The 27911-nt window shown below is 40.2% G+C and overlaps 1 protein-coding gene across 1 annotated transcript; it reads left to right on the top strand.

Moving 5' to 3' along the window:
* Positions 1–694: 694 nt before the first annotated feature.
* LOC122543094 (V-type proton ATPase subunit B, brain isoform) lies at positions 695–26308 on the top strand. Its single transcript, XM_043681345.2, has 14 exons — positions 695–845; positions 4052–4107; positions 9722–9820; positions 11907–12000; positions 12962–13039; positions 14734–14873; positions 15494–15595; positions 16741–16838; positions 17822–17945; positions 18551–18701; positions 22925–23007; positions 23331–23435; positions 24056–24185; positions 24684–26308. Exons 1-14 carry the CDS (start codon positions 728–730, stop codon positions 24824–24826), a joined length of 1521 nt encoding a protein of 506 aa, XP_043537280.2. The 5' UTR covers positions 695–727; the 3' UTR covers positions 24827–26308.
* The last annotated feature ends 1603 nt before the right edge of the window (positions 26309–27911 follow it).

The following is a 27911-nucleotide window of genomic DNA, read 5'->3' on the forward strand; positions in this document are numbered from 1 at the left end:
GAATCAGTGGGTCTGATTACTCATTGTAGGGTTGCGCTTCGGCGGGTCGGTGTGGACTTGTTGGGCCGGAGGGCCTGTTTCCACGGTGTAAATAATCTATTCTAATCTAATCTAAACTATAAGAAGGAGATAAACGTATGATAAATAAGCTTACTTTCAACACAAGTACTCAAGTGATTGGCTGAATTACAGCCTCTTCACATAATGCCTTGCAAGTTTGTATGCTTCACATTTACAACCTTGATCTAATGCTCAGTTGCAAGAAAATGTTGAGTTTTACAGTAAGGAAGGCATAAAAAAGCACGATCTTGTATTGAACAAACGACTGCGTGTGTTGGAAATCTGAAATGAAAATAGAAATTGCTGGAGAAACTCAGCAGGTCTGGAGGGATCTATGGGGAGGATAGGAAAGCAGGGTTTAATGGTTTCAAATCCGAAGTGATGAAGTTTTTTGGGGGGGTGCTTCCGACATTGTCCCCTTTCATTTGAAATCTTTGCCCAGCTCATATGCCTGTTGAAGACAAGGGGCAGTCCTTCAGTGCCAAATCAAAACAGCGGGATCATTTCCAGCACCAAGGACAGCAACAGGCGCATGCGCACGGCTGCAGTAGCTGGGGACCGCACTGTGCGCGTGCGCACTGGGTGTGTTGCCGGCCGTGGGCCGGAGATGCGTGAGGGAGCGTGCGCAGTGGCTTCCTCCCCCGTCGCCTCGGCCGTGAGAGACAAGATGGCGACGAAGGGGGTCGGGCGATTGGTGAACGGAGCCATGGGCGATATCACGGGCTCGGGGGGCCGAGAACACGCCCAGGCGGTCAGCAGGGACTACATGTCGCAGCCGCGGCTGAGTGAGTGTTCCACACGTGTGTGAGAATGGGTGACCGGGGGGGTGAGAGGATGTGGGGTGGGGGAACCGTGCGGCCCTGTCTGTGGGAGTGGAGCAACAACAAGCTGCAGGAGGATGTCACCCTCTTCCCCCCCTCCCCATGTCCACTCAGTCACTCACACGCACACTGCTTGGCAAAGGAAGGGGACCAGACCCGAAACAAAACACAGAACGAGCTAGTTACCAGCGCGGGGGCGGGAAATTTAGCTCCGAGATGACAGACTGGGCTTATTTCTCTGTCTCTGGAGTAGAGTGGTCTGAGTCACTTATTCTCAAACTGTTTAGGAAATGAACGTGACACCAGAGGCGGACAAAAACAAAAAGACAATGAATGCACATCCGATAATTATGACAGACACGGCAGCATTATACATACATTGTAAGTTCCCTTCGCTGGGAAGCAGTTGAAAAGTTCATGATTGCTTTCAGCTTCGCATCTTGGTATCATATATATTAATATGAGTTAAACGTATATTTAATTTTTTTCTGAAGCATTTCAGTCCGTGTGGCTGTTGTCAGCCCTTCCTATTTCCCCCTCCACCTCTCTGAAACGACCTTCCCCCACCCCGCCTCCAGATCCACCTCGCTGTCGCATCCACCCTGATCTCCCCATTTCACCCAGCATCTGCCCCACGCCACTGCATCCACCCCACATCTGCACCCACCCACTCCAAATCCAACCTCCTCCCTCACAACACACATCCACCTTGCCACCCAAACCATATCCACCCCCACCCCACATCCAACCCCCCCAGACCAATCCACTGCACCACCTTATGTCTGACGGAATGAAAATTTCCAAGTTTTCTATCGTCAATAAACTGTGGAGTTGTGACATGGGATACAATTATTTGCATACTGTTTTGAGGTGAAGTTAAGAGGGTGAACAAGACTCATTTGCACATGTGTGGGAAAATAATGCTCCCACAAAGTTGAAGGGTGGGAGACTGAATTTGCAAACTGTCAGGAAGGTACATTTTTCACTGCTGCGGTGTCAAAACAAAGGCTCAAGCATTTATTTTTGTGACACACTGGAGATTTAATTGCATGACACTTGATGTGAAAATTCCAAAAAAAAAGTCTCTTCAGTCCGAGGGTTAGTTATTTTCCAGTTTGCAACTTGTTTCAGATCTGCACAATGGTGACAGACTTGTGACTACACACATGTCTGCACACGTACCTTAAGGTCTTCTTCAATTACTTGTTATGCCACTGCAGGTAAATTATAGGCAAAATTTATGCCCAACCTTTGAATAGCACAATGAAGACTTCAGCATCATTTATGGTGAATTGTCCATATCCCTGCCTACAGGTCAAACCCAGCCTCACTCAATTTCTGCTTCGCCACAAAAGAAAGGTGGGCTTTTGACTTTTCCCTTTACTGTCTGAGGCAGTAGGTGATTGAAATGCAGTTTGCATGGCAAAATGCATGAGGTTACTTCTGTCAAAAACCAGAAACAAAAACAGCTGAAACCTCGAGAGGGATTTGAGAATTTTCATGGAAGAGGTTGTCGTTTCTTTAGAAACTCACTGAGCTGCCCAGGATCTCCCTTCTAGCTTTATCTCTTGCTGTTCTGGTCAGAATCTTCCTCAAGAATTCATTTAATTGCTGGCTTTGCCTGGAGTCATAAATTCACGGCATTATGGCCTTTTTTATGAATTAAAAACATGGATCTATGAAATCCAAAATCATAATTCTACTTAACCCAACATAGTAAGAGAAGTGGATCATTTATCACTTTAACTTGTGCTTCAGTTGCATTTACTCAACTTCGATTTGTATTCATTGCTGAATAAAATGACAAGTTGATTTCAGTTTTGAACATTTGAGTTGGCCTAATTGACATCTTCAGTGAGTGAATTTGAGTGTATTCAATGATACTTTGTTTGAAAACGCTTCCCAATTTGGTCCTTAAGTGGCTTTGTGCTGGTTTTAACACTATTTTGAATTCCTAAAGCAGAGCAAATTGTTTCTCTGCATCTGCCCTTCAATCAAAATATGTTGCTGAGATCATCCTGAACTCTCGAAACTCAAAAGTGTACAATTGGAATATATGCAATTTGCCTGAATACCATAAGTAGAAACGTTCAACTATAATTCTGATAAATCTCTGTAGCACCCCTGCTTTGTTCATTTTGAGGTTTGGTTGCCTGAACTGACCGAATCCCATATGTGATCTGACCAAAATTCTACATAATTGAGGCATAGCTTTGTCTCTTTGCATGACAAGCCCCTTCGTAGAAAGAGCAACATTTTTATTCACCTTTTCAACTTCACTTTGTATCTACCATCTAGTCTTTTGTGCCTTGTTTTCAGAAAGTTTGAAATAGCTTGCTCTTCCACAGCTCCCAGTCTCTCTGCATTAAGGAACTGTTCAGATTTGTTTTTCTCACATTCAAAGAGGATAATCTGACCTTTCTTTTACCACCTATTTTTACAGCTTTTTCTGTTTCAACATTAAAGCTGAAACTTTATTGCTGGAACAGCACAGCAGGTCAGGCAGCATCTAGGGAACAGAAGATTCGACGTTTCGGGCACATGCCCTTCTTCAGGAATGTGCCCGAAACGTCGAATCTTCTGTTCCCTAGATGCTGCCTGACCTGCTGTGCTGTTCCAGCAATAAAGTTTCAGCTTTGATCTCCAGCGTCTGCAGACCTCACTTTCTCCTCCTGTTTCAACATTAACATCATTGATGATCTACTTGTTCAGAGTATTCTTGGAGCTGGAGTTGCTTATTTAATTTTTATTGAGGGTCACATTGGCATCGTAAATGATTTGATGCTCTGATTCTGTTGGCCCTTTTACAAGCCCATAGGTTGTGCACTACTTCCAGTGGTACCAGTGTAATGAATGGTCTTTAATGGTCAAGCCAAAGGGCTTGCTTTGATACAAGCAATACCTACAAGCAATGTCCTAAAATATCTTACACAAATCCCAAAACACAAAACCAGCTCTTCCTCATTATTCAGAACATACAGGCAAAACGTTGCAAATAAAATGTCAGGTGCTGCAAAACTTGACTTGAGCCTTTACAATTTGTGCAAGTTTGCATGTTGGAAATATAAATTTAAAGTTGATCAAATTTAACACTGATTCTGCAGCCTAGTCATCAAATTCTATGTTCAGTTATGTCAGAATAACAACTAATGCAGCGTTTTACTTTGCAGCTTACAAGACTGTATCTGGTGTTAATGGGCCCTTGGTAATCCTGGACCAAGTGAAGGTACAGAGCTTAATGTTTCTGTCAAGTTGCTTCGCATCTCTCAGTTGTTTCATCACATCCAATTTTTGGATGTCCGACAGGCAAACAATTGTTCTCATCTTGGGCAGTTGCCCTGTTGCAAGATCCCTCTCTCCTTTTCCACCTATCTGTTTTAAAATGTCAGCATAGCCTGTGCTTAAGTCACCAATTCCACAACCTCTCAATATCTTGGTTCCAAAAACAAAAGCTTCCTCTTCACTTTTTCTGAAATATTTTTATATTTAAATCTTATGTCTCCGTTGCTCAAGTCAACTCAGTCGGTGGAAACAGTCGGTATGTATGTTGTCTGTCCCATTTATTCATAATGTAATCTTTTGAATCATCCCCTGAATTCCTTCTGTCAGATAATGTTTCAAGTTTTGAAGTCTTTTCATTGAAATGTTATGTTGTCAAACCCACCAAGCAGAGTAAAAATCTGTGCCTGACTCACTTTTTGTTCCATTTTTACATTCCCTATCTTTTGCCATTTCAGAAACTTTTTTTTGGGATAGGTGACTTGGACATAAATGCCTCTGCTTTTCCATCGTTTCCAGTTTTCCTGCAATCGAAGTTGTTATGGACCAGACCAGACCCCCTCAAAATATTTGAACAAGTTGGCCCAGACCCTAACGTTGCCTTTTTTTAAAAGGCAGATGTAAGTGGATAACCCAGGAGTGATGCAGCCGGCCAAACCACTTGGCTTTAAGTAAAACAGTTTATTTACACAGGACAGTTGAAACACAAACAAAAGAAAATAATATTTAGAAAAACTTAACAATTTGAAAATCCAACCAACTCGAAATCACAACTGAACAAAGCTTTTCCAATTCCCACAACATCCCATAAACACGCCCCTTGGCAAATGGGTAAATTAAAACACAGGTTCTCACAGGCAGGGCATTTCAGAGAGAAAGTTCAGGCAAGATCTCTGTTGAAGCATGGAACCTCTTTTCACTGTTTCTATGCTACCAGTAGCTTCTGACTGCCTGCTAAAACTAAAACTAAACCAAACTAGAAAAACCTGAACTGGGAAAAGAGGCCACTCCCCTTCAATTGTCCAACTGTTTCGAAAAAACCTAAAGGTCTCCCCTTTTGACTTGGGCAGTGTCTCAGTCATTTCAGCACCACTGACTTTAAAATTCCTCCTCAAAAAAACCAAGGACAATGCAACCTTGTCACAAAGTGTAGTTTTTTTTTAATCCATGATTTACTGACAAGTTTAGTTTCGGTTTTATCTCTATGTATTAATGGTAATCTGAAACTTGAAATAATGCTGATTTTCATTGCAATATATTTTTTCTGTCTTACTTTGTTTGAACTTGGAACCATTGCTAATTTGTTGCTGTCACTATATACCAGAATCTTAGAACTCCCTTCTTGTGATTGTACTAATAGCATCTCCTTCCACGAAGGTGACTAATCATTTTCAAGGACACTTGGTGATGGGCAAGAAATTCAGGCCTTGCCATTAACATTCATTGAACAAATTAATATAGTTTTGCAGCTTGCCTTTTAAAAATTCTTGTGTTGACTTCAAATTCTGTATTCCCAGTTGCCTTTCAAACTCAGTGCTCTGAGTCATCTTCAGTTTGATCTGCTTTGTTCTATCTTTATTTCTGCAGCAATATTCTATTTTGACCTGCAGTCACATCATACTATGGTCACTATTTTTGATATGTTGAGCCCCTTTTGTCTCCTACAGCTAATTTAATTGGAATCAAATAATCAAGTCTAACGGTGCTTTTCCTTATAAATGTATAAAAAATACTTTTGAGGAAGGAGCCATTTGCATGTTTTAGGAATTCTATTTCCTTTGCTCTGGTTTTGCTGCTGACGTGCTTGCTGTCTAAAACCATGTGCAATTAAAATATCTTAAAATAATAATTGATCTCTGTGCTCTTCTGTACTTAGGTTTTCTCTTCCTTTTTCTTTGCACAGTTTGGATTCTGTCATCCAACATTATTCATCATTTCAAATCATGTTATTTTGATTATAAACATCTTTTTATGTCCATTAAACCTCATTATGAATATATTCTCTTTCATGTATATCGCTGCTTCTCTCTTACTTAGCGTTACTTCAAAAAATATTTAAGCCCTGTATTTCATTTTATTTTTGAATCTCGTTCAGTTTTCAGAAAATCTTGTGTAAGTTGTATTAAATCTATATTCTGCTGTGATATGATTGTTTTGAACCTTCACATGATGCACTGTGACAATCTGCCAAGGCCTTTTCAGCAGCTCCTCCAGAACTTGTGACCTAAACTCTCAAGTCAAGGTAACAGGTTCAAGAGAGTACCATCACTTCCTTTACCCACCAAGTCACACACCAGACTGTCTTGGGCATATATTGCAGTTACTTCATGGCTTCTATGTCTCAATGCTGAATCATGTTTCCTGCATCCTAACACCACCAAATCCAGTGCAGTTTGGGATGGACAATGACTGCTGGGCTGTTCAAATCCTATGAATATGAGAACTTAAACTCAGTGTTGAATCTGAGAGAGTTTGGTGACCTCGAGACAACTCTAAGAAACTCACCTACACATTGCCACAACTGTATAAATTCATTTGACACTTGTTAGGAATTAGAGAGGTCTCCCAGGCGCCAGGTTAAGGCTTTGTGTTGGAACTCATGACATTGGGCAGTCAAGATTTTAATTCTTCTGGACAGAATTTCTGAATATAATTGAGCAGTATCTCAAAGGTGGTGCTTCTTGCATTACTGCTAGTGCAGGTTGAATATCTGTGGGAGAAAGGTCTGCAGGTTCTGGTGCAGGAAGGATATGTGTAAATGAGACAGGTCGTACCTTGAACAGAGTGAGGATAATGGTTCTCATCTTAGGGGAAAGGGTTCAAATTGACTTAGTGGAGAGAAGGGTTGGGTGCAGAAACAAAAGAGAGAGATAAGTGGCATGGAAAACAAAGAGAGATGACCAGAAACTGAAGCAAGAATATTGCACATTTTGATAGAGGAACCAAATAAGCACAGCAATGGAATGTTAATGTAAAGTGCGAAGAGTGTTACATATAACATTGGTGATCTACAAAAGTAAGTTGCCACATTAGTTATGCTATGAAACTTAAATCTCATGCAGTTGTACAGATCTGGATTAAACTCAGGCAGAAATGAGAACTAAACATTAGATTCGATTAGATTAGATTACCTATCAGAAAGGATTTGTGGGAGCAATTCTTTCATTAGAGACACCTGGGTTTTATGTTATGTGATCATGGTGACCATTAATGAGAAATGGGAAATTTTTCTTGTTCACACATGATTGGTGTGCTGAATGAATGAATGAATGAATGAATGAATCTTGAGAAAAGGACCTGCTGAATAAGATGACATCATTCCAACTGGACAAGTCACCTGACCCAGGTGAGCGACCTGAGAGATTGCTGGGTAAGTTACTGGTGGTGATAGAATAAACTTCCACATCCTTTCAGTTCTCCTTTGGAATCGAGGAATGGTGGAATGCAGATGTTCCATCCCTGCTTAAAGAGTGATAATTGTCAGTCAGTCAGTCTTTTATTCATGCTAGGAAAGCTATTATAGATGATTGTTATGCACAAAATTAATTCTCTCTTAGAGAGCTATGAGTTAATAAGGAATAGACAGCAGAGATTTAGTTTAAATAAATTATGTCTGGCTGACAAATTTTGATAAAATTTGGTAACAGGTTTCATTGTGGTTATGCAAACAATTTTTTAATTTTCAAAGATGTTCACTGAAGTAAATTGACAGTTAATGACTGTCTTGGGAAATCTGAGCTCATGATGTTAAACAAGCAAATACAATTTGGGTATGTAATTGTAAAAGGATATGTTGCAGAGAGTTGTGCTGAACAGATGTTCCTCTGACTAGGGCAAAGTCCCAGGGGATAGTAGAACAGTCATTGCTTTGCTGATATGTTTGTTTGTGTTGGGTTGGATAAAGGGAGTATAGTTCTGAAATTCAAATGAAACAGAAGCTGGCAATATAGTAACTAGTAAGTGGGATAGTTGCAGACCTGTCAGGTGTTTGACACTAAAGAAATGAGCTGTCATATGGTAGGCAATTGAGAAGTGAAACGTTTTGGAAAGAACAATGTGGAGATGCAATATCATCTAATTGACAGGCTTGTGAGTGGATGGAAGAGCAAAGGTGCATGTCAACATATCTTTGAGGATGACACGGTAAATTGACAAAGATTTTAAGCAAGTATACAGGCAGCAGGAATTCGAGCTAAAGCTTTATAGGTCATTGACTGAGTACTGATGAAGAATTTTATGTGCATTTGTGGCTTGTTGTCAATGCCTTCGAGAGGGTGCAGAGGAAGTTTACAATAATGATACCAGGCCTTTGAGACATCTGCTGTGGAAATAGATTGGATAATCTGGAATTGTTTGGAGACAGAAGATTGCAGAGCATTTTAATAGACTATTACAAAGAATGAGGAATTTTAACAAAGATAGAAGGAAGAAACTTCACTGAGTGGGCCAAGAACAAGAGGTTCTTGATTTAACATGATAAGCAAACGAAAAGAGAGAAATTTAGATCTGGGAAGTACCACATGTAATGGTGTTGAAATCATATTGAGTGCAAACTCTGGAAAGGTAATTGGACATGTACTTGAAGAGAGTGGCTTTTTGCAGTTAACAGGATAAAAGCTGGAATGTACAATGAAATTGGGTACCTCTTAAAAGAAGCAGCACAGGCACAAGTTAGCATTTGACTTCCTGCACAGTCGGATTCTGTAGTTTTACAAATGCTATCTCATTGATCTCTACCTATATCTTGGTGATTTCTGATTATTTTTCGGTTCGTATGTGACAGTATACTAGTTATGGTGTATGTTTTAAAAAATTCTCAAGGTCAGGTTCGTAGGAGAGTAGTCTGACACAGAACAAACGACCAAGAGGCGAGTCTGCTAGAATATGGGCATTTTATTCCCCGCATCGTCGCCACAACCAGGTCCAAACAACGGGTCTGGCTTATACTCACTCTACATGTTACCAAAACTGGGAGCCGTCAGTTCTCGTAGAGCGGTTGCCAACAACCCACGCTCGGCGGTTAAACGTAACCCCGGAGCAGACTCACCGAACTGGAGACTTTTCCAGCTGATATACTCCCTTCCAGATATAAACATTCATGTGAACAGCAGAGCAAGGCTAAAAAACACATTCCATTCTGGTTACATACAGATAAGAAGATTCACACGGGACTAAGCAACACCTCCATTCCGGTTAGATTCACACATGTATTGGGACATAATTTTTAACCGTTTCACCACAGTGTATTATTTTGATAGACAAGTAATTTGCAGGCATTCATTAATAATCTAAAGAATGTGTTAAGTTTCAGTACTAACTTGGCAGTTTGTGAATTTGTGTTTCATTTAACTTGATCAATGAGGCCTCATAGTCCCAAAATGCAATACTAAAATGGTATTGCAGTTTTCTTGGTAATTTATTTTAATTACTATTAAAATCATGTGAATTTGAATTATACTTGTTAGAATTTGCTGGAATACCAGATGCAATCGTGTAAAATGTTTTATGTGAAATATCTGCCATCTTTTACAAGTACCAGATTCTTTACCTTTTACCTCCAGTTTCCCAGATATGCTGAGATCGTGCACCTGACGCTGCCAGATGGCACCAAACGCAGCGGACAGATCCTGGAAGTGAGTGGCTCGAAGGCAGTGGTTCAGGTATGATGAAGCATTCAAACTGTTAGCACCCAGGTGAATAAATAACAGAAGTTTAACATTGATCAGGGTGGCAAATTGTGCCACGGGATGTGCACAGCAGTTGAGTCAGCATTGGGAGAGAGGATCAGGTCTCTGGTGATTAAGTAAGGTTAAAGTCAAAGGTATAACTTCTTTGTTTCTAAATTGATTGTGCTGGAGTATTTGTGAATAACTTGTGGAATTTCTCACATTTGTTTCAGCAAGTTTCCTTGTTCATGTGTGAACTCTAGATTTTTGTTGGAATATTGATTCTCCCTATTTTGTGTGATTTCTTTGAGGCTCCCTTCTTTGCTTAAGCCATACACCTGGTCTGTTTGTTGTCAGTCGGAAGGCTGATAGCATCCACAAAGGTAATTTCTGTTCTGTCGTTCTGTGACATTTGACATGGGTTTGTTTGCTGTATGGCTGGGCAAGTAATCCATAGCCTAGTACTGAAAGTCCATGACTCAGATGCATGAGTCGAGTCTCCTTACCTGTCACGGCATTTTCAGAATTTGAACTCAATTTCTAGTGAAATCTGGAAATGAAAATCTGGTACTGGTAAAAGTGGTCATAAAACCGGTAGAATCCATGTCTGTTCAGAGAAAGAAATGTGACTCAAATGCCTTATAAGACACAACAGCAACAGAAAGGAGTTGGCTTTCAAAGTGATCTCTGAAGCCTTTTGTCAAGTCACTTAGAAGGCAAAACTACTGCTATCAGACATGTTCAACAGCAAGAACCATCTCTGATTCATGACAGCATATTGAGGTTGGAGTAAACACCAGCCTGGCCAGTAACACCCACATCCTGAGAGTGATTGTTTTTTTTTAAATAAATTGCTGATAAACCTGTATTAAATTTGCATCGGTTAATTCATTTTGTTTTTGGGACGTGGTTGTGATGGAAAATTATTTCTGAGTGTCAGTAAGGCATTGTTCTCAATAGTCACTCCACTACATTGGGCCTGTACCTCATATTGTGTAGTGACAGTGTAAATAAAGAGACCTTGGAGTGCAGGTTCATAGTTCCTTGAAAGTAGAGTCGCAGGTAGATAGCATAGAGAAGAAGGTGTTTGGTGTGCTTTGCTTTATTGGTCAGAGCATTGAGTACAGGAGTTGGGAGATCATGTCGCGGCTGTACAGGATGTTGGTTAGGCCACTTCTGGAATATTATGTGCAGTTCTGGTCTCCTTCCTATTGGAAGGATGTTGTGAAACTTGAAAGGGTTCAGAAAAGATTTACAAGGATGTTGTCAGTGTTGAAAGATTTGAGCGAGAGGGAGAGACCGAATAGGCTGGGGCAGTTTTCCCTGGAGCATCGGAGGCTGAGCGGTGACCTTATAAAAGTTTATAAAATCATGAGGGGCATGGATAGGATAAATAGACAAGGTCTTTTCCCTGGGGTGGGAGTGGAGGGTCAGAACTAGAGGCATAGGGTTAGAATGAGAGGGGAAAGACATAAAAGGGATGTATGGGACAATGTTTTCACGCAGAGAGTGGTGCGAGTATGGAATGAGCTGCAAGAGGCAGTGGTGGAGGCTGATACAATTACAGCATTTAAAAGGCATCTGGATGGGTATATGAATAGGGTTTCGAGGGATATGGGCCGCGTGCTGACAAATGGGACCAGATTAGCTTAGGATATCTGGTCAGCATGGACGAGTTAAACTGAAGGGTCTGTTTCCATGCTGTACATCTCTCTGACGCCATGACAGTGATTTGGATCAGGCTGTTCCGAAGTAGTGAAAATCTCTTGAACTCGAGCCGCATAAGCAAAGGGGTGACCATAAGTTAAGCAATTGGGAGGAATCTTTAATTGCAGAAGTCGAAAACTGTAGGCACACTCGAGATTGTTTGACACTTCAAACAGATGCCTATCCTCTCTGATGTCAGAGAAAGAACAGTCAATAATCCTTCTGTTGAACAAACCCGAGGACTTAATATGTAGATGTTGTAAGAGGTCGTTCCACAATATGCCATGCCAGTGAGGGGAGTGAAATATGAACCTCATAAGAGTTGAAACACTCATGGAGTATTACACATATAAGTTTTTAACCTGCTTAACAGGTGTTCGAAGGAACCTCTGGTATTGATGCGAAGAAAACAAGCTGTGAGTTCACTGGAGACATTCTGCGCACCCCAGTGTCTGAAGATATGCTTGGTAAGTGTCCAGGATACCATGACCTCGAATGTCGAGTGCACTTAGAATGGTGGTTGTCAAGTTGGAGTCTTGATTGACAAGCTGTTCTTGTATTGAATCAAACTGGAAGTGATTGAGAGTGGATGTAAGATAATGGATGAGGTCGAAATGCAGATGTAGTGCTGCACAGTGCCAGTAATCTGCATCCAGTGCCTGTTCTCCCCCTGTTGTGCACTTTGTGCTGATTGCACTCCTGGTGAATTATTGCGAAGAATGAGAGTAATTTAATGTTGGGAAATCATCTGTAAATCCCAATGACGCGTTGTTTTTCTTCATTCTGTTTGAAAAATGAATGACTTATTATGTCTGAAAGGACTTGGAGACTGACCATGAAGGCATTTAAGAATTAACAATAACTACAAAAGCACAAGATAATTTACTTTGAACTGAAAGTTAGCTTTTAAAATTGATTTTTTTTTTCTTATCAGGTGCAAAATGTTAAAACTTTTCTGTGTTGATGACTCAGATATTTCCAAGAATTCACTAATTCAAATTTCATTTCAGTATGATTTGGCTCAAAAAGAGTGTATGATTTCAGTTTTCTTTGCTCCTCTATTTTTAATTGCAATTGCCTGAGCCAGTTTCCGAAGTTTGTGTGTTGAGGTTCACTGCTCAGCGGGAATCTAATGTAATCTATTGAAGCTATTTTGAATGGAAGCTCTTTCTGAATTAGTAGGTTGACTGGATTCAAACGCACATTTTAGACAAAATGAGCAGAGTGTAATATGGTGCATCTTCAACCCAATATTTTCTATTTTGCTGGATTGTGGTCTGTTGTGTTTTAACAACATGAATCAAATCTGAGTTCCTCTCTGTATCTGGTATTGTGGTGGGAAAATGTCTTGTTGAACAGTCATTCAACTAATTTAAAAAAAAATGTTCAAACCTTGAGTTTAAAATGTCACTTTTCTATTTATTTCAGGTCGTGTGTTCAATGGATCTGGAAAGCCAATTGACAGAGGTCCCACTGTGCTTGCTGAGGACTACTTGGACATTATGGGTATGAGAATACATTTATTCCTATAAATAATGTAATGAGATTTAAAAGTAATTGTCCAAAGTTATTCCTGCCAAATCCCTGAATACTGTGATCGAGACTCAGGTGTGATTGAATTGTCATCTTCTGGGACTTAGGTTTTGTGAATATTGTTCTTCCATGAGTTAGTCAGTTAGTGCTGAACATAGTACATTGCATGGTGCATCACAATGCAATCTCATGACGACCATTGACATTCACATAGATGTTTGCACAGCCTAGTAGATAATGATCAAAAGTGGCAACTCTGCTCAGTTATCTCCTCTGAAACCCAAGGGCAATAACTATGTTTTGTGGTGGAAAAAATATTTACTACTAAACTTTATGCAAGCTGTGGAACAACATGAGCATGATGATGTAAACTTTGTTTCAAACCTTCCAAGTCAAATGTCGCTTGGCTTTGAGGGAAAATATTTAAACGAAAACTTGAGTCTAATACACAGAGTACAGGGTGAACCTGTATCCGTGGATTCGTTTTACACAGTTTCAGTTAACCACGGTTTACTGCGGCCTGAACATATTATAAGGAACCTTCTGGAACCAGGGACTGGGGGCTGATGGGAAGCTAAATTTCCCGATTAAATGAATGGGTTTGTTCCTATGCATGATTTCGGGCTTCTGCGGTAGGTCTTGGAACGTATCCCCTGCGGGTACAAGGGAACTACTGTACTGTAATATCATGCTGTCATGTTTTGATGGACATATTAAACAAAGATTATCTGATCCTGAGGTGAGTGTTGAGATCCCATGCCATGATTCAAGTAACAACAGCAAGTTCTTTCTGTGGTCTAATCAACTTTTTTTCCTTAACTAACATCACTAAATAGAGACTAATACTTCTCTTGATTGACGGTTAGTGTGCACTGATTGATTATTTTCTTTGCTGATGTGATTCATGGAAGAAACTGCTGAACATTTGATACATGACAACAAACTTCCAGATTTTGACCATTTTTTAACAAGCAAGCATTCACTCAGATTTTGCAGCAAGTAATGATGCGTTTATTGCACAGGCATTGATATGTTTCCTATTTACAATGGCAGGGAAGAAGCACTTGCTGACCTTGTCATCTCTGAAACCTGCTCCATACTTCACTTTCCCTCATAAAATGACAGTTCACTCTCTGCCAAGTTAAGTTGTTGCACTGAGTTAGACCAAGAACTTAAACAGGCAATTTTTATTTAATATTAGGATTGATATTCCTGAAATCGGCTAAACTGTTTGAACTTGAATTTAGTCAGGTTCATTGCTATGGATCACAAAATTGTTCTCCATAATTTATTTTTGTTTTTCTTTCCTGACTCTCTTTTCTCTCCTAGTAGAATCTCTTTTGTTACCTTTTCATCTCTGTTTGTTTGACTCTAGTTTTCCCCTCTGTTATTTCTTTGTTTTGTTCTACTCAAATCTTATCAAAGTATGCTATTTGCCCCATTGTTTATTCAGATCCCAGATTCCCTGATGCTTTTGCTGTGTAATAACTTGTTTTTCCTTCCAGTTTGTTGAAGGGCACAGCATTTTGAGTGTTGAGGAAATGAGACTTAACTGAGGGCATGATTACCAAATGTTACACTTAACTAACAAGATCTCCTGACATCTTTATGGCTGGTTACAAATAGTTTTTTTTAAATTGTATTTCTTCATGATTGGGATTTCTCAGGTCAGCCTATAAATCCTCAATGTCGTATTTATCCTGAGGAGATGATTCAGACTGGAATATCTGCGATTGATGGCATGAATAGTATTGCACGAGGACAGAAAATACCCATTTTCTCAGCAGCTGGTTTACCACACAATGAGGTTAGTGACAGAGCCTTTTTATCTCTCTAAAAACAATCAGATGAGGCATTCCTCAGACTGCAGCTTTATAGATATGAGAAGCTGTCTCCTGTGCCACACAATGGTACACAGATTGTTTTGAGTTGAAACCACAGCTGAGTGGAGCATTTTACCTTCTCAAATGACGTCTGTAAGAAATGTGAGTTCTATTTGGTGTTAGGCAAGCAAAGACCAACGAGAGCAATGGCAAGGGATAGGAGTGCAGTCTATCACTCTGATTTATAGTTGAAGGAGGACATGTGCGGACCTTTAAAAAAAGAACAATTTGTGTGAAACGAATGTTTCCTATTTGGAGCAGCTCTGCAGTTGTCATTTGTGACCAGATGTACCTAAGTACATTGTAAAGGAGACAGTGTATCCGTAGCTCGAAAAGCTTGTTAGGCATGAGCTTACATTTTGTGGTATGTTGAACATTTGGACTGCAGACTGTTATTTTAAAAATAACATGTAAGCTTAGTGAGGATAGTTCATATAAATGGCACAAAATAGACATCATCAAAATACTAGGTAAGCTGAATCTTATTTTGTGGTAACAACAACATGATCAATCTTGGTGATCCTGACACATCCTCTTTGTATAGATTGCTGCCCAGATTTGTCGTCAAGCTGGTCTCGTAAGAAAAAGCAAAGATGTTATGGATTATAGTGAAGAGAACTTTGCCATTGTCTTTGCTGCAATGGGTGTAAGTATTCAATGACTTCTCAACTTTGCCAAAACAATCCAAATTGTGTCCTTTGACAAGTTGAACACTGCTCAAACTCTTTGGTCTGTTCAGTTTCTCATTGTTCAAATTACCTTGATAACATTTATTGACTGAGGGAAAAAGGCATACAGTCCAGAAAATTGCTACATGCTACAGAAGCAGAGGGAGTTGGAATGGCTTCTGTATTTTCATATTGTTGTGACTGTCGTTGATCTGCATATATTCCAGTCACATAGGTCTGCCATGTGTTTTGTGAACTGCAGCAGACCTAACTGAGGTAGCAGTGACAGAACCTCCACACAGTTGCTGGGAAGTATTCTGGGAAATATGTGAGTTCAAGATGATGTACCGAAGGTTGAATTTGGTGGAGATGTTGAAAATATAGTTTCTGTTTTGGGCCCACTGAAGTTGGTGAGGCAAATAGCCTCCTCACATCCCATAGTTTTATTCTGAGTAGTTAGTCACCATGTTGATGATGCCCTCCATGGCTACTTTATCTATTTGGAGTACCTATATATTGTGAGAATAGAGGAAGACCCAAAATTGAGAGGCGAGGATGCAATAAACAGGTAGACAAGTATGGTTCAACATTAGTGCCTTTTCTTCAAATCAGTTCTTTTTAAGTCAGACTAGAAAGTCTGCAGCGCAGTAGCTCAGTGGATAGCAGCACTGCCTCGCAGTGCTCGGGATCCCAAGTTTGATTCCACTTTCGAGCGACTGTCTGTGTTCTCCCTCTGTCTGCGTGGGTTTCCTCTGGGTGCTCTGGTTTTCTCCCGCAATGCAAAGATGTGCAGGTTAGGTGGATTAGCCATGCTAAATTGACAATAGCGTCCAGTGATGCGGAGGTTAGGTGGATTAGCCATGGGAAATGCGGGGCATTTGGGGATCGGGTTTGGGCTGATGGGTTTGGGTGAGATGCTCTTTGGAGGGTATGTTGATGGGCCAAATGGCCTGCTTCCGCATTGCAGGGATTCCATAATTTGATTCTTTGAAAGCCCACTTTTTTGATTCCCGCACAATTATGGCTAAATATTCCAAGAGGTGAACCATGAGAAATTAATTAATTCAACATTTTGAGAGGACTGAGTGAATTGAAAGTCACAACAAAATTCTGTTCCTTCAAGGTAAACATGGAGACTGCCAGATTCTTCAAGTCAGACTTTGAGGAGAATGGGTCAATGGACAATGTGTGTCTGTTCCTGAATCTAGCCAATGATCCAACGTAAGTCATTTTCTTCCACTGTATTCTCATTTACAAGTAAATTTATGTCAGCATTACACTGACTTGAGTGTGTTGGAGTGGAGAGTATGGTGTTCGTGAAGGCCTTATGATGCATTCCATAATGTTGGGAAGATATGATCAGTTTGAGCTGACGCTTGTGCAGAGAGTTGAATGCTGTTTATGCATTTAATTTGAACTCCAGAACTGCACTCCACTACTTAGTCACAAACATACTCTGACTTTTCACAGACAACTAGGTTCATCCAGCCAGTCCTCCTCCAATGATTTTGTCCTGGTCTAAGTTTTCTCAGTTGCATCAAGCACATACTGCATGACAGCTTTTCAACCCTTTTTCTGAGCATTCACTGAAGTATTCATGTTCACAGACTTCTTCCAGTCCCTTCATGGCTTCTTCCAACATCACCCCATTTTGTTAGCCCCTCATGATGTTTCCTGATTCCAACACACTTGGTTGGCATCCAGTTCCTGAGTTCTTAGAGCACAGCAAAATCCAACAGTCCTTGACATTTTAATGAATCCCCTGTCCAAAATTTCTGCAGTTCAGTGTGTTCACAGCAGCAAAGCAACTGGCAAACTCCTAACATGTCGTTGCTCTCTCTCTCTTGCTTCTATCACCGCCACCTCCACCTCCACCCACCGCTACTCCCTGTAACTTTAGAACTCCTCATCAGTGACCCTCTGAATTGTCCTTGTGCAGAATTAAATGCAGCCACTCTGAGCACAATAAATGCTAACAAAAAGAAGAGTTCATCACAATTTTAAAAATGTTGAGTTAGGTTCACTTTTAGAAAATAGAGAATTCAAGTTATTTATTCATGATTAGTTGACTCCGGAATCAGTTTCATACATTTCTACAGACTAAAAAGATTGTCAAGTTGGAGCTCATTTCTGAAAGATAATGCATATTTTTATTTCTGGAAGCTTTGTTATTTCTACACTAAATGTTGACTTATCTCTCACAGCATTGAGCGTATTATCACTCCTCGCCTTGCACTGACGACAGCTGAGTTCCTTGCGTACCAGTGTGAAAAGCATGTGTTGGTTATTCTCACCGATATGAGCTCATATGCAGAGGCACTCAGAGAGGTAAATTCAGACAAAAAAACTGAAATAAACTTTCAAAAATATTGTTCAGCTAATCAATTGAACAGCCTTGTTAAACATTCCATATTAGATATGTGCATAGAATGTATTTGTCTGTGGGTTTTTTCTACTCTGAAATGTATTGCTGTATTTCCAGCCAAAGTAGCTTCGAGCACTGTATTGAAACAGTTCTTTTAGGTAATTGATGGAAGGTTTTTGAGGCATTCAGTATTACACAGAGGGAGATAATGCAGTCCTAGAATTTTCCATGTATTGTTTTGTTTCTTGCATGTGCTTAAGTTGTTTCTGCAGTATTGTGCACGGCTACATCTGCTGACATCGTGGGGTGTTCACAGTAGCAGCAAAATCTCTGAAGGAAATTTATAAAAAGAGTTAATGAACAGAAAATCTTTTAAATATGGAGAGAAATTTCAAGGTTGGATTTTTAAGAATTGCTGACAGACCTGTCACATTTCTCCTCTTTTCTGCAATTTCCTACAATATATTTCTGACAAGTCAGTTGATCATCATATACCCACCACAATTGCCCACTGTATCAGTATGTAAACAAGCTGACAATATTTTGTCGAATTGTTCAATCATGCTAGGTCTCAGCAGCTCGAGAGGAAGTGCCCGGTCGTCGTGGTTTCCCTGGATATATGTATACCGATTTGGCCACCATTTATGAGAGAGCTGGGCGTGTGGAGGGCAGGAATGGTTCCATCACACAGATCCCCATCCTAACCATGCCTAATGATGGTAAGCATTATCTCAGTGAGGATAAATACTCTTCAATAAAAATTTGCTGTGGGTGTCACTTCAAATGTTTGCTGGTCCTTAGGTAGCCTGAAAGTTCCTCCAAACGGAAGAGAATAAACAAATCAAACAAGGTAAATTGTTAACAATCGACCAAATAACAAAGTTAGGTGCAATGTTTTCACCGACATGATAATTGAATTATGAAGCAAGGCCTTCTCCTGGATAAGTAGTTTCATTAATTAGACATTATCTGAAATTTTCTGGAAGTCTTTAAAAATGTTCCAGGAGACTGTTTGTAATCTTTTTATAATGTATCCTCATGAACTTGTGCCCCAACTAAGTTATGGCTAGGTGTTATATTATCACATTAGGTATGAAATGAAACATTCCAAGATATGTTTCAGGACCAAGAAAAATATGATACCAAGACACAATAAGAAATTCAAGGATGTCTTGAAGGAGGCAAGCAAGGTATAGGGACAGAACTCTGAAGCTTGGAGCCAAGGCATCTGAAAATTCCTCATGGTGGAGCAGTTATGATTGAGAATACATAAGAGGCCAGATTACTTCAGTGCATATCTCTCCAAATGGTTATTATTTTTATACCATTGATAGAGTTTCTCCCAGTACTGCTGTTTACGCTCATACTAATAGTGAAATTGCGCTTTCCAAAGCAGACTGAGTCTCATGTTTCAAATTCTGAGGAATGATGCATGTATTTTTGTAATCATATGTCCAGGATTAAGTATGACATAATGTACTTTTATAAAAATGCGAATAATAAGGTACAGCACAGGTGATGTGTTTCCCATCTGACCAAGAAAGGGGTAATAATGAAACTGCCTGTTGCTTTAAAACTGTATCCTGCTCCAGTAGTTGAGAAAATCTAATCACCAGGCTTCAAGAAGGCAAACCATGCAAAAAAAAAGTGCAAATTGGATCCGTCTTGACTCCCAGTCTGTAACAGTTTGTGCCCTCTCGTAGACTGCTGCGTTTTTCCTGACAATATGTAGTCGTGGAGGTGTTGGCTTTTGTTATGATCTTCATATGAGACATGACAGACTGGAGTATGAAACCTGAATTGATGCAACATTTGTTTGAACTGTGGAGGGCAGTTACTGAACACAGAGTCTTCAAATGTGTTGTCAAGACACAAATAAAACATTTATTTGACAAGAAACACATGTATTTCACCAGGCCAAATTGTTGGAAAAGTTTTAGTCTCCATATTCTTTTATCCGTCTCAGCAATATCCGCGCAAGCACCAATCTCGTCACTCAGGCTTCTCAGTAAGACTGGCACAATTACAACTGTTTTACTTCTGGCGAACTTGTGTGTATGTATTCAATATTGAGCAAGCATTCTCTCCCTGAGGCACTCAAAAGAAACTTAATTAAGTTTTGTGCAAGACGTTTCATCGGAGAGATGAACTCCCTTGCTTTCATGTTCTGGTACAGAACTGAGTGTAGCCGTCGAGTAACGCGAGGGCAAAGTGTGCTCTGGCTGCTAGAGTTTACAGATGTCTGACTTCTGAGCGCAAAACAGTGTTCACAAATAGAACAATTATTACAGTTTATAAACTTTGATAATTGCTCAAGTTGAAACAGAGGATTCCAATTATAAATTTGGTATAAGTTGGTTCCATAGTCAATTTGATGCATTTCTGCAGAGTAAAAAGATTACCAAATCGGAGATAATTTCTGAAAGATGGACTGACTTACTGATTTGTGGATTTTTGTGTGCCCTTGTGTCCCTGGGTCCCTGTCATGAGGTGATAGCATTGTCTCTTTTGTCTCCACCTTTTCTTAAATGCACTAACTCCCATCTTTTGAGCAAGTTTTTGTGAAGATTTGTAGCTCAGGTTGAGGTTCTGGATACAGGTTTGCTCGCTGAGCAGGAAGGTTTTCAGACATTTCATAACATGACATGTCTTCAATGAGCCTCCGGATGAAGCACTGGTGGTGAAGCCCGCTTTCTATTTGTGTGTTTGGGTTTCCTTGGGTTGGTGATGTCATTTCCGGTGGTGACATCATTTCCTATGGTGATGCCATTTCCTGTTCTTTTTCTCAGGAGGTAGCAAATGTGTTTATTGATGGAACTCTGGTTGGAATGCCATGTTTCGAGGAATTCACATGCGTGTCTCTGTTTGGCTTGTCTTAGGATCGATGTGTAATCCGATTTCTCAGCAACAAACCCCACCAAGCAGACAAAACACGTCCAGAAACCCTAGCCCCTCTCCCCTACATCCAAGACATCTTGGAAATTACTGCCAGCCTACTCAGACCTCTTGGCCTCATGGTAGACAATAGACAATAGGTGCAGGAGTAGGCCATTCTGCCCTTCGAGCCTGCACCACCATTCAATATGATCATGGCTGATCATCCTAAATCAGTATCCTGTTCCTGCCTTATCTCTATAACCATTGATTCCACAATCCTTGAGAGCTCTATCCAACTCTTTTTTTTTTAAATGAATCCAGAGACTGGGCCTCCACTGCCCTCTGGGGCAGAGCATTCCACACAGCCACCACTCTCTGGGTGAAGAAGTTTCTCCTCATCTCTGCCTTAAATGGTCTACCCCGTATTTTTAAGCTGTGTCCTCTGGTTCGGCACTCACCCATCAGCGGAAATATGTTTCCAGCCTCCAGAGTGTCCAATCCTTTAATAATCTTATATGTCTCAATCAGATCCCCTCTCAGTCTTCTAAACTCAAGGGTATACAAGCCCAGTCGTTCCAATCTTTCAGTGTAAGGTAATCCCGCCATTCCAGGAATTGACCTCGTGAACCTACGCTGGACTCCCTCAATAGCCAGAATGTCTTTCCTCAAATTTGGAGACCAGAACTGCACACAGTACTCCAGGTGTAGTCTCACCAGGGCCCTGTTCAGCTGCAGAAGAACCTCTTTGCTTCTATACTCAATCCCTCTTGTTATGAAGGCCAGCATGCTATTAGCCTTCTTCACGACCTGCTGTACCTGCATGCTTACCTTCATTGACTGGTGTACAAGAACACCCAGATCTCTCTGTATTGCCCCTTTACCTAGATTGATTCCATTTAGGTAGTAATCTGCCTTCCTGTTCTTGCTACCAAAGTGGATAACCATACATTAAACTGCATCTGCTATGCATCTGACCCCTCACTTGACTTGTCCAGGTCACCCTGTAATCTCCTAACATCCTCATCACATTTCACCCTGCCACCCAGCTTAGTATCATCAGCAAATTTGCTAATGTTATTACTAATACCTTCTTCTATATCATTAACATATATTGTAAAAAGCTGCAGTCCCAGTACTGATGCCTCCGGTACCCCTCTGGTCACTGCCTGCCATTCCAAAATGGAGCGTTTATCACTACTCTTTGTTTCCTATCAGCCAACCAACTTTCAATCCAAGTTAGTACTTTGCCCCCAATATCATGCACCCTAATTTTGCTCACTAAACCCACCAATACACTAAAACAGCAGCTAATGAACTTGAAAGACCCTAAACAGACAACAAGCAAAGCTAATGTCATTTACAAAATGCCTTGCAAAAATTGTAACAAACACTGCATCGGACAAATGGGCAGAAAACTAGCCACCAGGATACATGAACATAAACTAGCCACAAAAAGACATGTGCACTCTCACTAGTGTCGTTACATACGGATGGAAAAGGACACCACTTCGACTGGGACAACAGATCCATCCAAGGACAAGCCAAACAGAGACACGCATGAGAATTCCTAGAAGCATGGCTTTCCAATCAGAACTCTATCAACAAACACATTTGACTTGGATCCCATTTGCCACTCCCGAGAGAAAGAGCAGGAAATGACATCATCGTAGGAACTGATGTCACCACAGGAAATGACATCACCAACCCAAGGAAACTCAAACACACAAATCGAAAGTGGGCGACGCCACCAGTGCTTCATCCGGAGGCTCACTGCAGGTATTACCTAGTATGGTGATGAAATGTCTGAAAATGAACCTTCTTGCTCGGCGAGCAAACCTACAGTCAGAATCCCATCTTTTCAATTCAAAGTTTTCTAAAACCTCATCAAACATCCAATAACAGATGTGCTTGAGACTTCCTGGTACCAAGCTACAAAATCAAGTTCTTAAAAATGAAACAAAAGTCGAGTTTTGCCTTGTCTTTACACAAAATATCAACTAAACTCTGAGTTCTATCTTATTTTAGACTTAATCTTTTTTCTTGGTGTTGTCTGTGCTGAATGCAGATATCACTCATCCCATCCCTGACTTAACTGGCTACATCACTGAAGGACAGATCTATGTTGATCGACAGTTGCACAATCGGCAGGTAAATCTTTGCAGATTGCTCTTTTACTTCTGCATCTTAATAGTGGATAAGCACCTGATGCAGCATTCCTATTAAAACTAAAAATATTGTGCGCTGGTTGAAGTACTGCTTCCAAAGATCTTGCCAAACTATCATCATGAGTGAGTGACAAAGTAAAAACAGCAAAAAAAAACTGACCATCAACCTAATTTACAGCATTATATGCATGAAATTTTAGCTTTCTCAATTTACTTGTGCTTTTTGAAAAGAAAAAAGCTTTTGGTGTGAGAATTCCCATCACTGTTATTTGATTCCTCATTTTATTTTGTGCTGCTGCCCCACAGATATACCCTCCAATTAATGTGCTACCTTCACTGTCAAGATTGATGAAGTCAGCGATAGGAGAGGGTATGACACGCAAGGATCATGCAGATGTCTCTAACCAGCTGGTGAGAAACACAGGAACTGAAGGAGTCATTCAGCCCCTCAAACCTGTTTTACCATTTAATTCCTTTATGGTTGATTTATCTTTCAGTTTGTATTTGCTTGCCTTGGATCTGTAGTCATTAATAGAACTGCCAAAAAACAAATGTTCAAAGTTTCAACTTAACTGATTCAGCTTAATTTTTAGCTGATGTAGTCGTCACAGTTTTTTAAGAGGACAGAGTGCCAGATTGTGACTGCCTTTTTCAGAAAGAAGTTCTTCCAGACGTAATTACTGAATGGCCTCGCTCTTTTTCCTCACTTTTGCAAGAAGGGAAACCAGAACATTTGATGTTATTCGAGGGAGTGTGCTTTCAAGTCATTCGTTCTCTGGCAGCTGAATCCTTAGCATCAGTGAGGTTGAGGTGGGGACATGATTATTGGTGTTAATGTGGATATGGGGTATGAAGCTCAACTCTGCGCCACACACAAACTTGCGCTGAGGCAAGCTGAGGCAACATTCAGGCAAAGAAATTAAGTTAACAAGTGTTGTGTAGAACTTAAAGTTGTCAAGCTTAAAAGGCATGATGCCCAAAATCCTCCAAGTCTTCTGATGACGTCCTTACTTGTGTTTATATTTCTTCAGTACGCATGCTATGCTATAGGTAAGGATGTCCAGGCTATGAAAGCTGTGGTTGGAGAGGAAGCTTTGACTGCTGATGACTTGCTGTTCCTGGAATTCCTGCAGAAATTTGAAAAGAATTTCATTGCTCAGGGTAAGGCTTCTCTCAATACGTGAGAATTCTCATGACTGTTCTTCATGTCAAAGTTGGAAACATCTGTTGCATTGCCCTCTTTACAAAACATGATGTCAGATGACCGCTGTAGATTTACAATAGATCGTCAATAAGCTTGGTATCTTTGGTATTTAAAATCTCTTGCCTCAACTGTTAGTTCATGTAGCTGTTAAATTGAAGGTAACATTGAATGTTGCACATTGTTTAATCTCTTTCCATGTGAAAATAGCCCTGTCAGTGGAGAACAGTGCTTTCTGGCATGGCCTCTTATGACAGATGAATCATTGACATCTGGCCTACGTAGCTATGATTTGTAAAATCCAAGAAATCCTGGAAACACAAGGATAGATCATGTATATGTGCAAATAATTGCATGTTATTTTGATTGTTTTAAAAATTTTACCTATGTATCCCAAGTCTTGGAAAATCTTGTTTACTCACAAAGGAATCTTTAGCTTTCTGACTTTATTCCTTTAGGAGCTTATGAAAACCGCACTGTATATGAGACCCTGGACATCGGCTGGCAGTTGTTGCGAATCTTCCCCAAGGAGATGCTAAAACGAATCCCACAGAGCATCCTGGCAGAGTTCTATCCAAGAGACTCTGGTGCAAAGCATTAACTTTCAGTGCAGCATTCATGTATTCTTTATTTTGTCACGTGACCTATTCATTTCCTGTGGTGTTTTAACTCTTGAAAATTCTGGTATTTGAACAAAGCAAGCATTTGTGATTTTGCTTGTGATTATTTTGAGATCTTTCATCCTGAGTTGGATTTGGAGCATCTGTTTTATCAGATCTGCTGGTAATGCTGGCCTCTGAGCAAGATTGTCTTGGTCACAACCGTGGGTTTGTGAATATTTCAGAGAGGCTCACGAATGAATGGTTGATTTGTTGCCATTGTGTTTTCAAGTATGGTAAAGGTGCTGAGCTGGTTGTCTACCTGTCATCGGCAACTCATGACTATTAATTGATAATTCATATGTGTCTTCCACTTAGTAATGTGTTGATTAAAGATCCCAGTTGATGATAATATTCAGTAAACAACAGAAGCAATTAAAACATGTTATTTTGCAACATCACATTCTCACATGAAAAGTTTGATTTCTTTGCAATGGTGCAAAGACTTGCTGTCATGTAAGTGTATCTTATAGGACAGAAGAAGCAGCTGCTGAATTCGTACAGGAGGTCTTTTGGAAATTGATCTATTTTTCTGAATTTGAATCGAACAAGATTTGTGGAATGCTTCATCTGCTGCACTTATTAAACACAACTGATAGTTGCTGTAGTGTACCTGCTACAATTATTGTGGAGTGTTAGCATTGTAGTTAGTATTTTTGTATTTTGCCCGAAGTCTGACTCCAGAAGTCACTTGTCAGCACTTAGAATTTGCATTTTTGTGCAATCCCTTTAAACTTCTGGTGGTTTACACATTTGATTATCTCTGTTGAAGAACATGTATTTGTAACATATTCGGCAACTTCAGGCGATCTGGCAATTTTATTCCATCTTTTCTTTGTCTGGATCTGATCCAACGTTCTCCTGTGTTTGGACTTGGATGGAGATCGATCAAGGTACTTGGGGTACAATGTGGTCTTTACCAATATATGTAACTGTATGTGTTGGTAAATAGCTTGGAAAATACAGGCTTTTTGTATTGCATTCTGCATGAAACTGGAAGCACTTTTTTTATTTGAGTGTGCAATGTTAGGAAAGTAGCCTTTCCATGCTGTCTTGGTCAATGACTTCTCTCTTCAATTGAGTTTTCTCTTTCGATCATACTGCTCATACTTGTGGACTTGCTCTCCTTTGAGTTATAGCCCTTGTGAGTACATCAGAGGTTAATTCTGGTTGTGTCTAACTCTGTCTTAAGCAAATGTTTTGCTTGTATTTATTCTGCATTGATTTTGATGAGATGTACACATTGTTTAGTTGTTCAGTGTTATTTGTAAGTTTACTTTTGGTAATTTGTGTTATATTCTATGCATTCCATAAATTCGGACATGTGTATGAAGATCATTTGGTTTGAAATTCAAAGTACTAAAACAACTTAAATGTCAGCCATAAATAAATAAATAAATAAATAAATGTTAATAGAACAATAACCAGTGTTAACTTGGTGAATTTTTTTGGCACCCGCATTTTTGAGGTTTTGAAAGCACAAGTCATTTAATGCAAAGCAGCCTTTAATGTTTGAGAAAATCAGCATATTTTACTGAATAAACAGTGTCTGAACAGGTGAGATTTCTGAAAGTAATGATTACTTTGAGTGACTGTTTCAAGGTTTAGAATCCCTCTATGATACCCTAGTCCACTCTTCCTTCACTGCTTACACTTTCTCTCCAACCCCACCCATGGCATCTAACTGTGCACTCACAGAAGTTGTAAAACTTCCCATTCTCCACTGTCATCGTCACTGTCCTTCGGCTTTAAAAACACTTTGCAAATTAAGCAGTGGTTTACTTGTACTTCATTCAATCTCATTTATTATATGCATTCTCCTTTACATTGGCAATGCCAAACGCAGATGAGGTGAGCTTTGCAGGCCACCTCTGCTCTCTCCAGAGGACTGACTTCCAGCCATTTCACTAACTAGTTTGTAGCAGGCTCAGAACAATGTTCCAATGAAGCACAACACATACTTGAGGAGCAACAACTCATTTTCAACTTAAGCACTTGACAGACTCTTAGACTGTGTATTGAAATTCACAATTTCAGAGCTTGAACTCGTGACATTAGATTAGATTACATTACATTACAGCATGGAAACAGGCCCTCCGGCCCAACAAGTCCACACCGCCCCGCCGAAGCGCAACCCACCCATGCCCCTACATTTACCCCTTACCTAACACTACGGGCAATTTAGCATGGCCAATTCACCTGACCTGCACATCTTTTGGACTGTGGGAGGAAACCAGAGCATCCGGAGGAAACCCACGCAGACACGGGGAGAACGTGCAAACTCCACACAGTCAGTCGCCTGAGGCGGGAATTGAACCCGGGTCTCAGGCGCTGTGAGGCAGCAGTGCTAACCACTGTGCCACCATGCCGCCCATAAACATCTTCCAGTTTTCTTACATTCTTCTCCCTGTATTGTTGCTGTGTCTCGTTGACTTGGCTGTGAGCTGGAAGAACTAATTTCACCCTTGCGTATACTCTTTTTACATATACATTGCTCTTTCACCCCAATTAGCAAACCCTTTGCGTTTTGCAGTAAACCTTCACACCATCTGTTCCCTTTGCTTCTCCTCCACTTCTGTTAGTGTATTAAAACACCATTTTGCAACCCTTTTCAGTTCTTAAGAAGGCATATCAGACTCTTGAACACTAATTCTTGCTTTTGTTTCATAAATGAAGTGGATACAGATGCTGCTAGACCTGTTGAGTTTCTCTTGCATTTTCTGTTTTATATTCAACATTTGCCTCCTAAAGCCAAAGCAGATTATTTTTTCTTTCCTGGAAATAGAGATTTTTCCTTACCCTGTATTGCACGTATCATTTTAGGGATCTGTTCATTTACAAGTCGACCAATTTTATTTTTGTCAAGAGTGTGGTACTAGAAAAGCACAGCAGGTCAGGCAGCCTCTGAGGAGCAGGAAAATCAACGTTTCGGGCAAAAGCTCTTCATCATGCTCTCAACTCTAATCTCCAGCACCTGAAGTCCTCACTTTTGCCTAGCCAACTTTATTTTTAGTTAACAAATTGCAG

This window comes from Chiloscyllium plagiosum, unplaced genomic scaffold (genome assembly GCF_037043375.1).
Source record: "Chiloscyllium plagiosum isolate Xiang-an unplaced genomic scaffold, Cpla_swu_hap1 HiC_scaffold_48, whole genome shotgun sequence".
Classification (NCBI taxonomy): domain Eukaryota; kingdom Metazoa; phylum Chordata; class Chondrichthyes; order Orectolobiformes; family Hemiscylliidae; genus Chiloscyllium; species Chiloscyllium plagiosum.

Coding starts and splice junctions, on each gene's coding strand:
- LOC122543094 (XM_043681345.2), top strand. CDS start 728: ATGGCGACGAAGGGGGTCGGGCGATTGGTGAACGGAGCCATGGGCGAT. Junction 9,821..11,906: donor GCTCGAAGGCAGTGGTTCAG/GTATGATGAAGC, acceptor CCTGCTTAACAG/GTGTTCGAAGGAACCTCTGG. Junction 23,008..23,330: donor GACAGTTGCACAATCGGCAG/GTAAATCTTTGC, acceptor GCTGCCCCACAG/ATATACCCTCCAATTAATGT.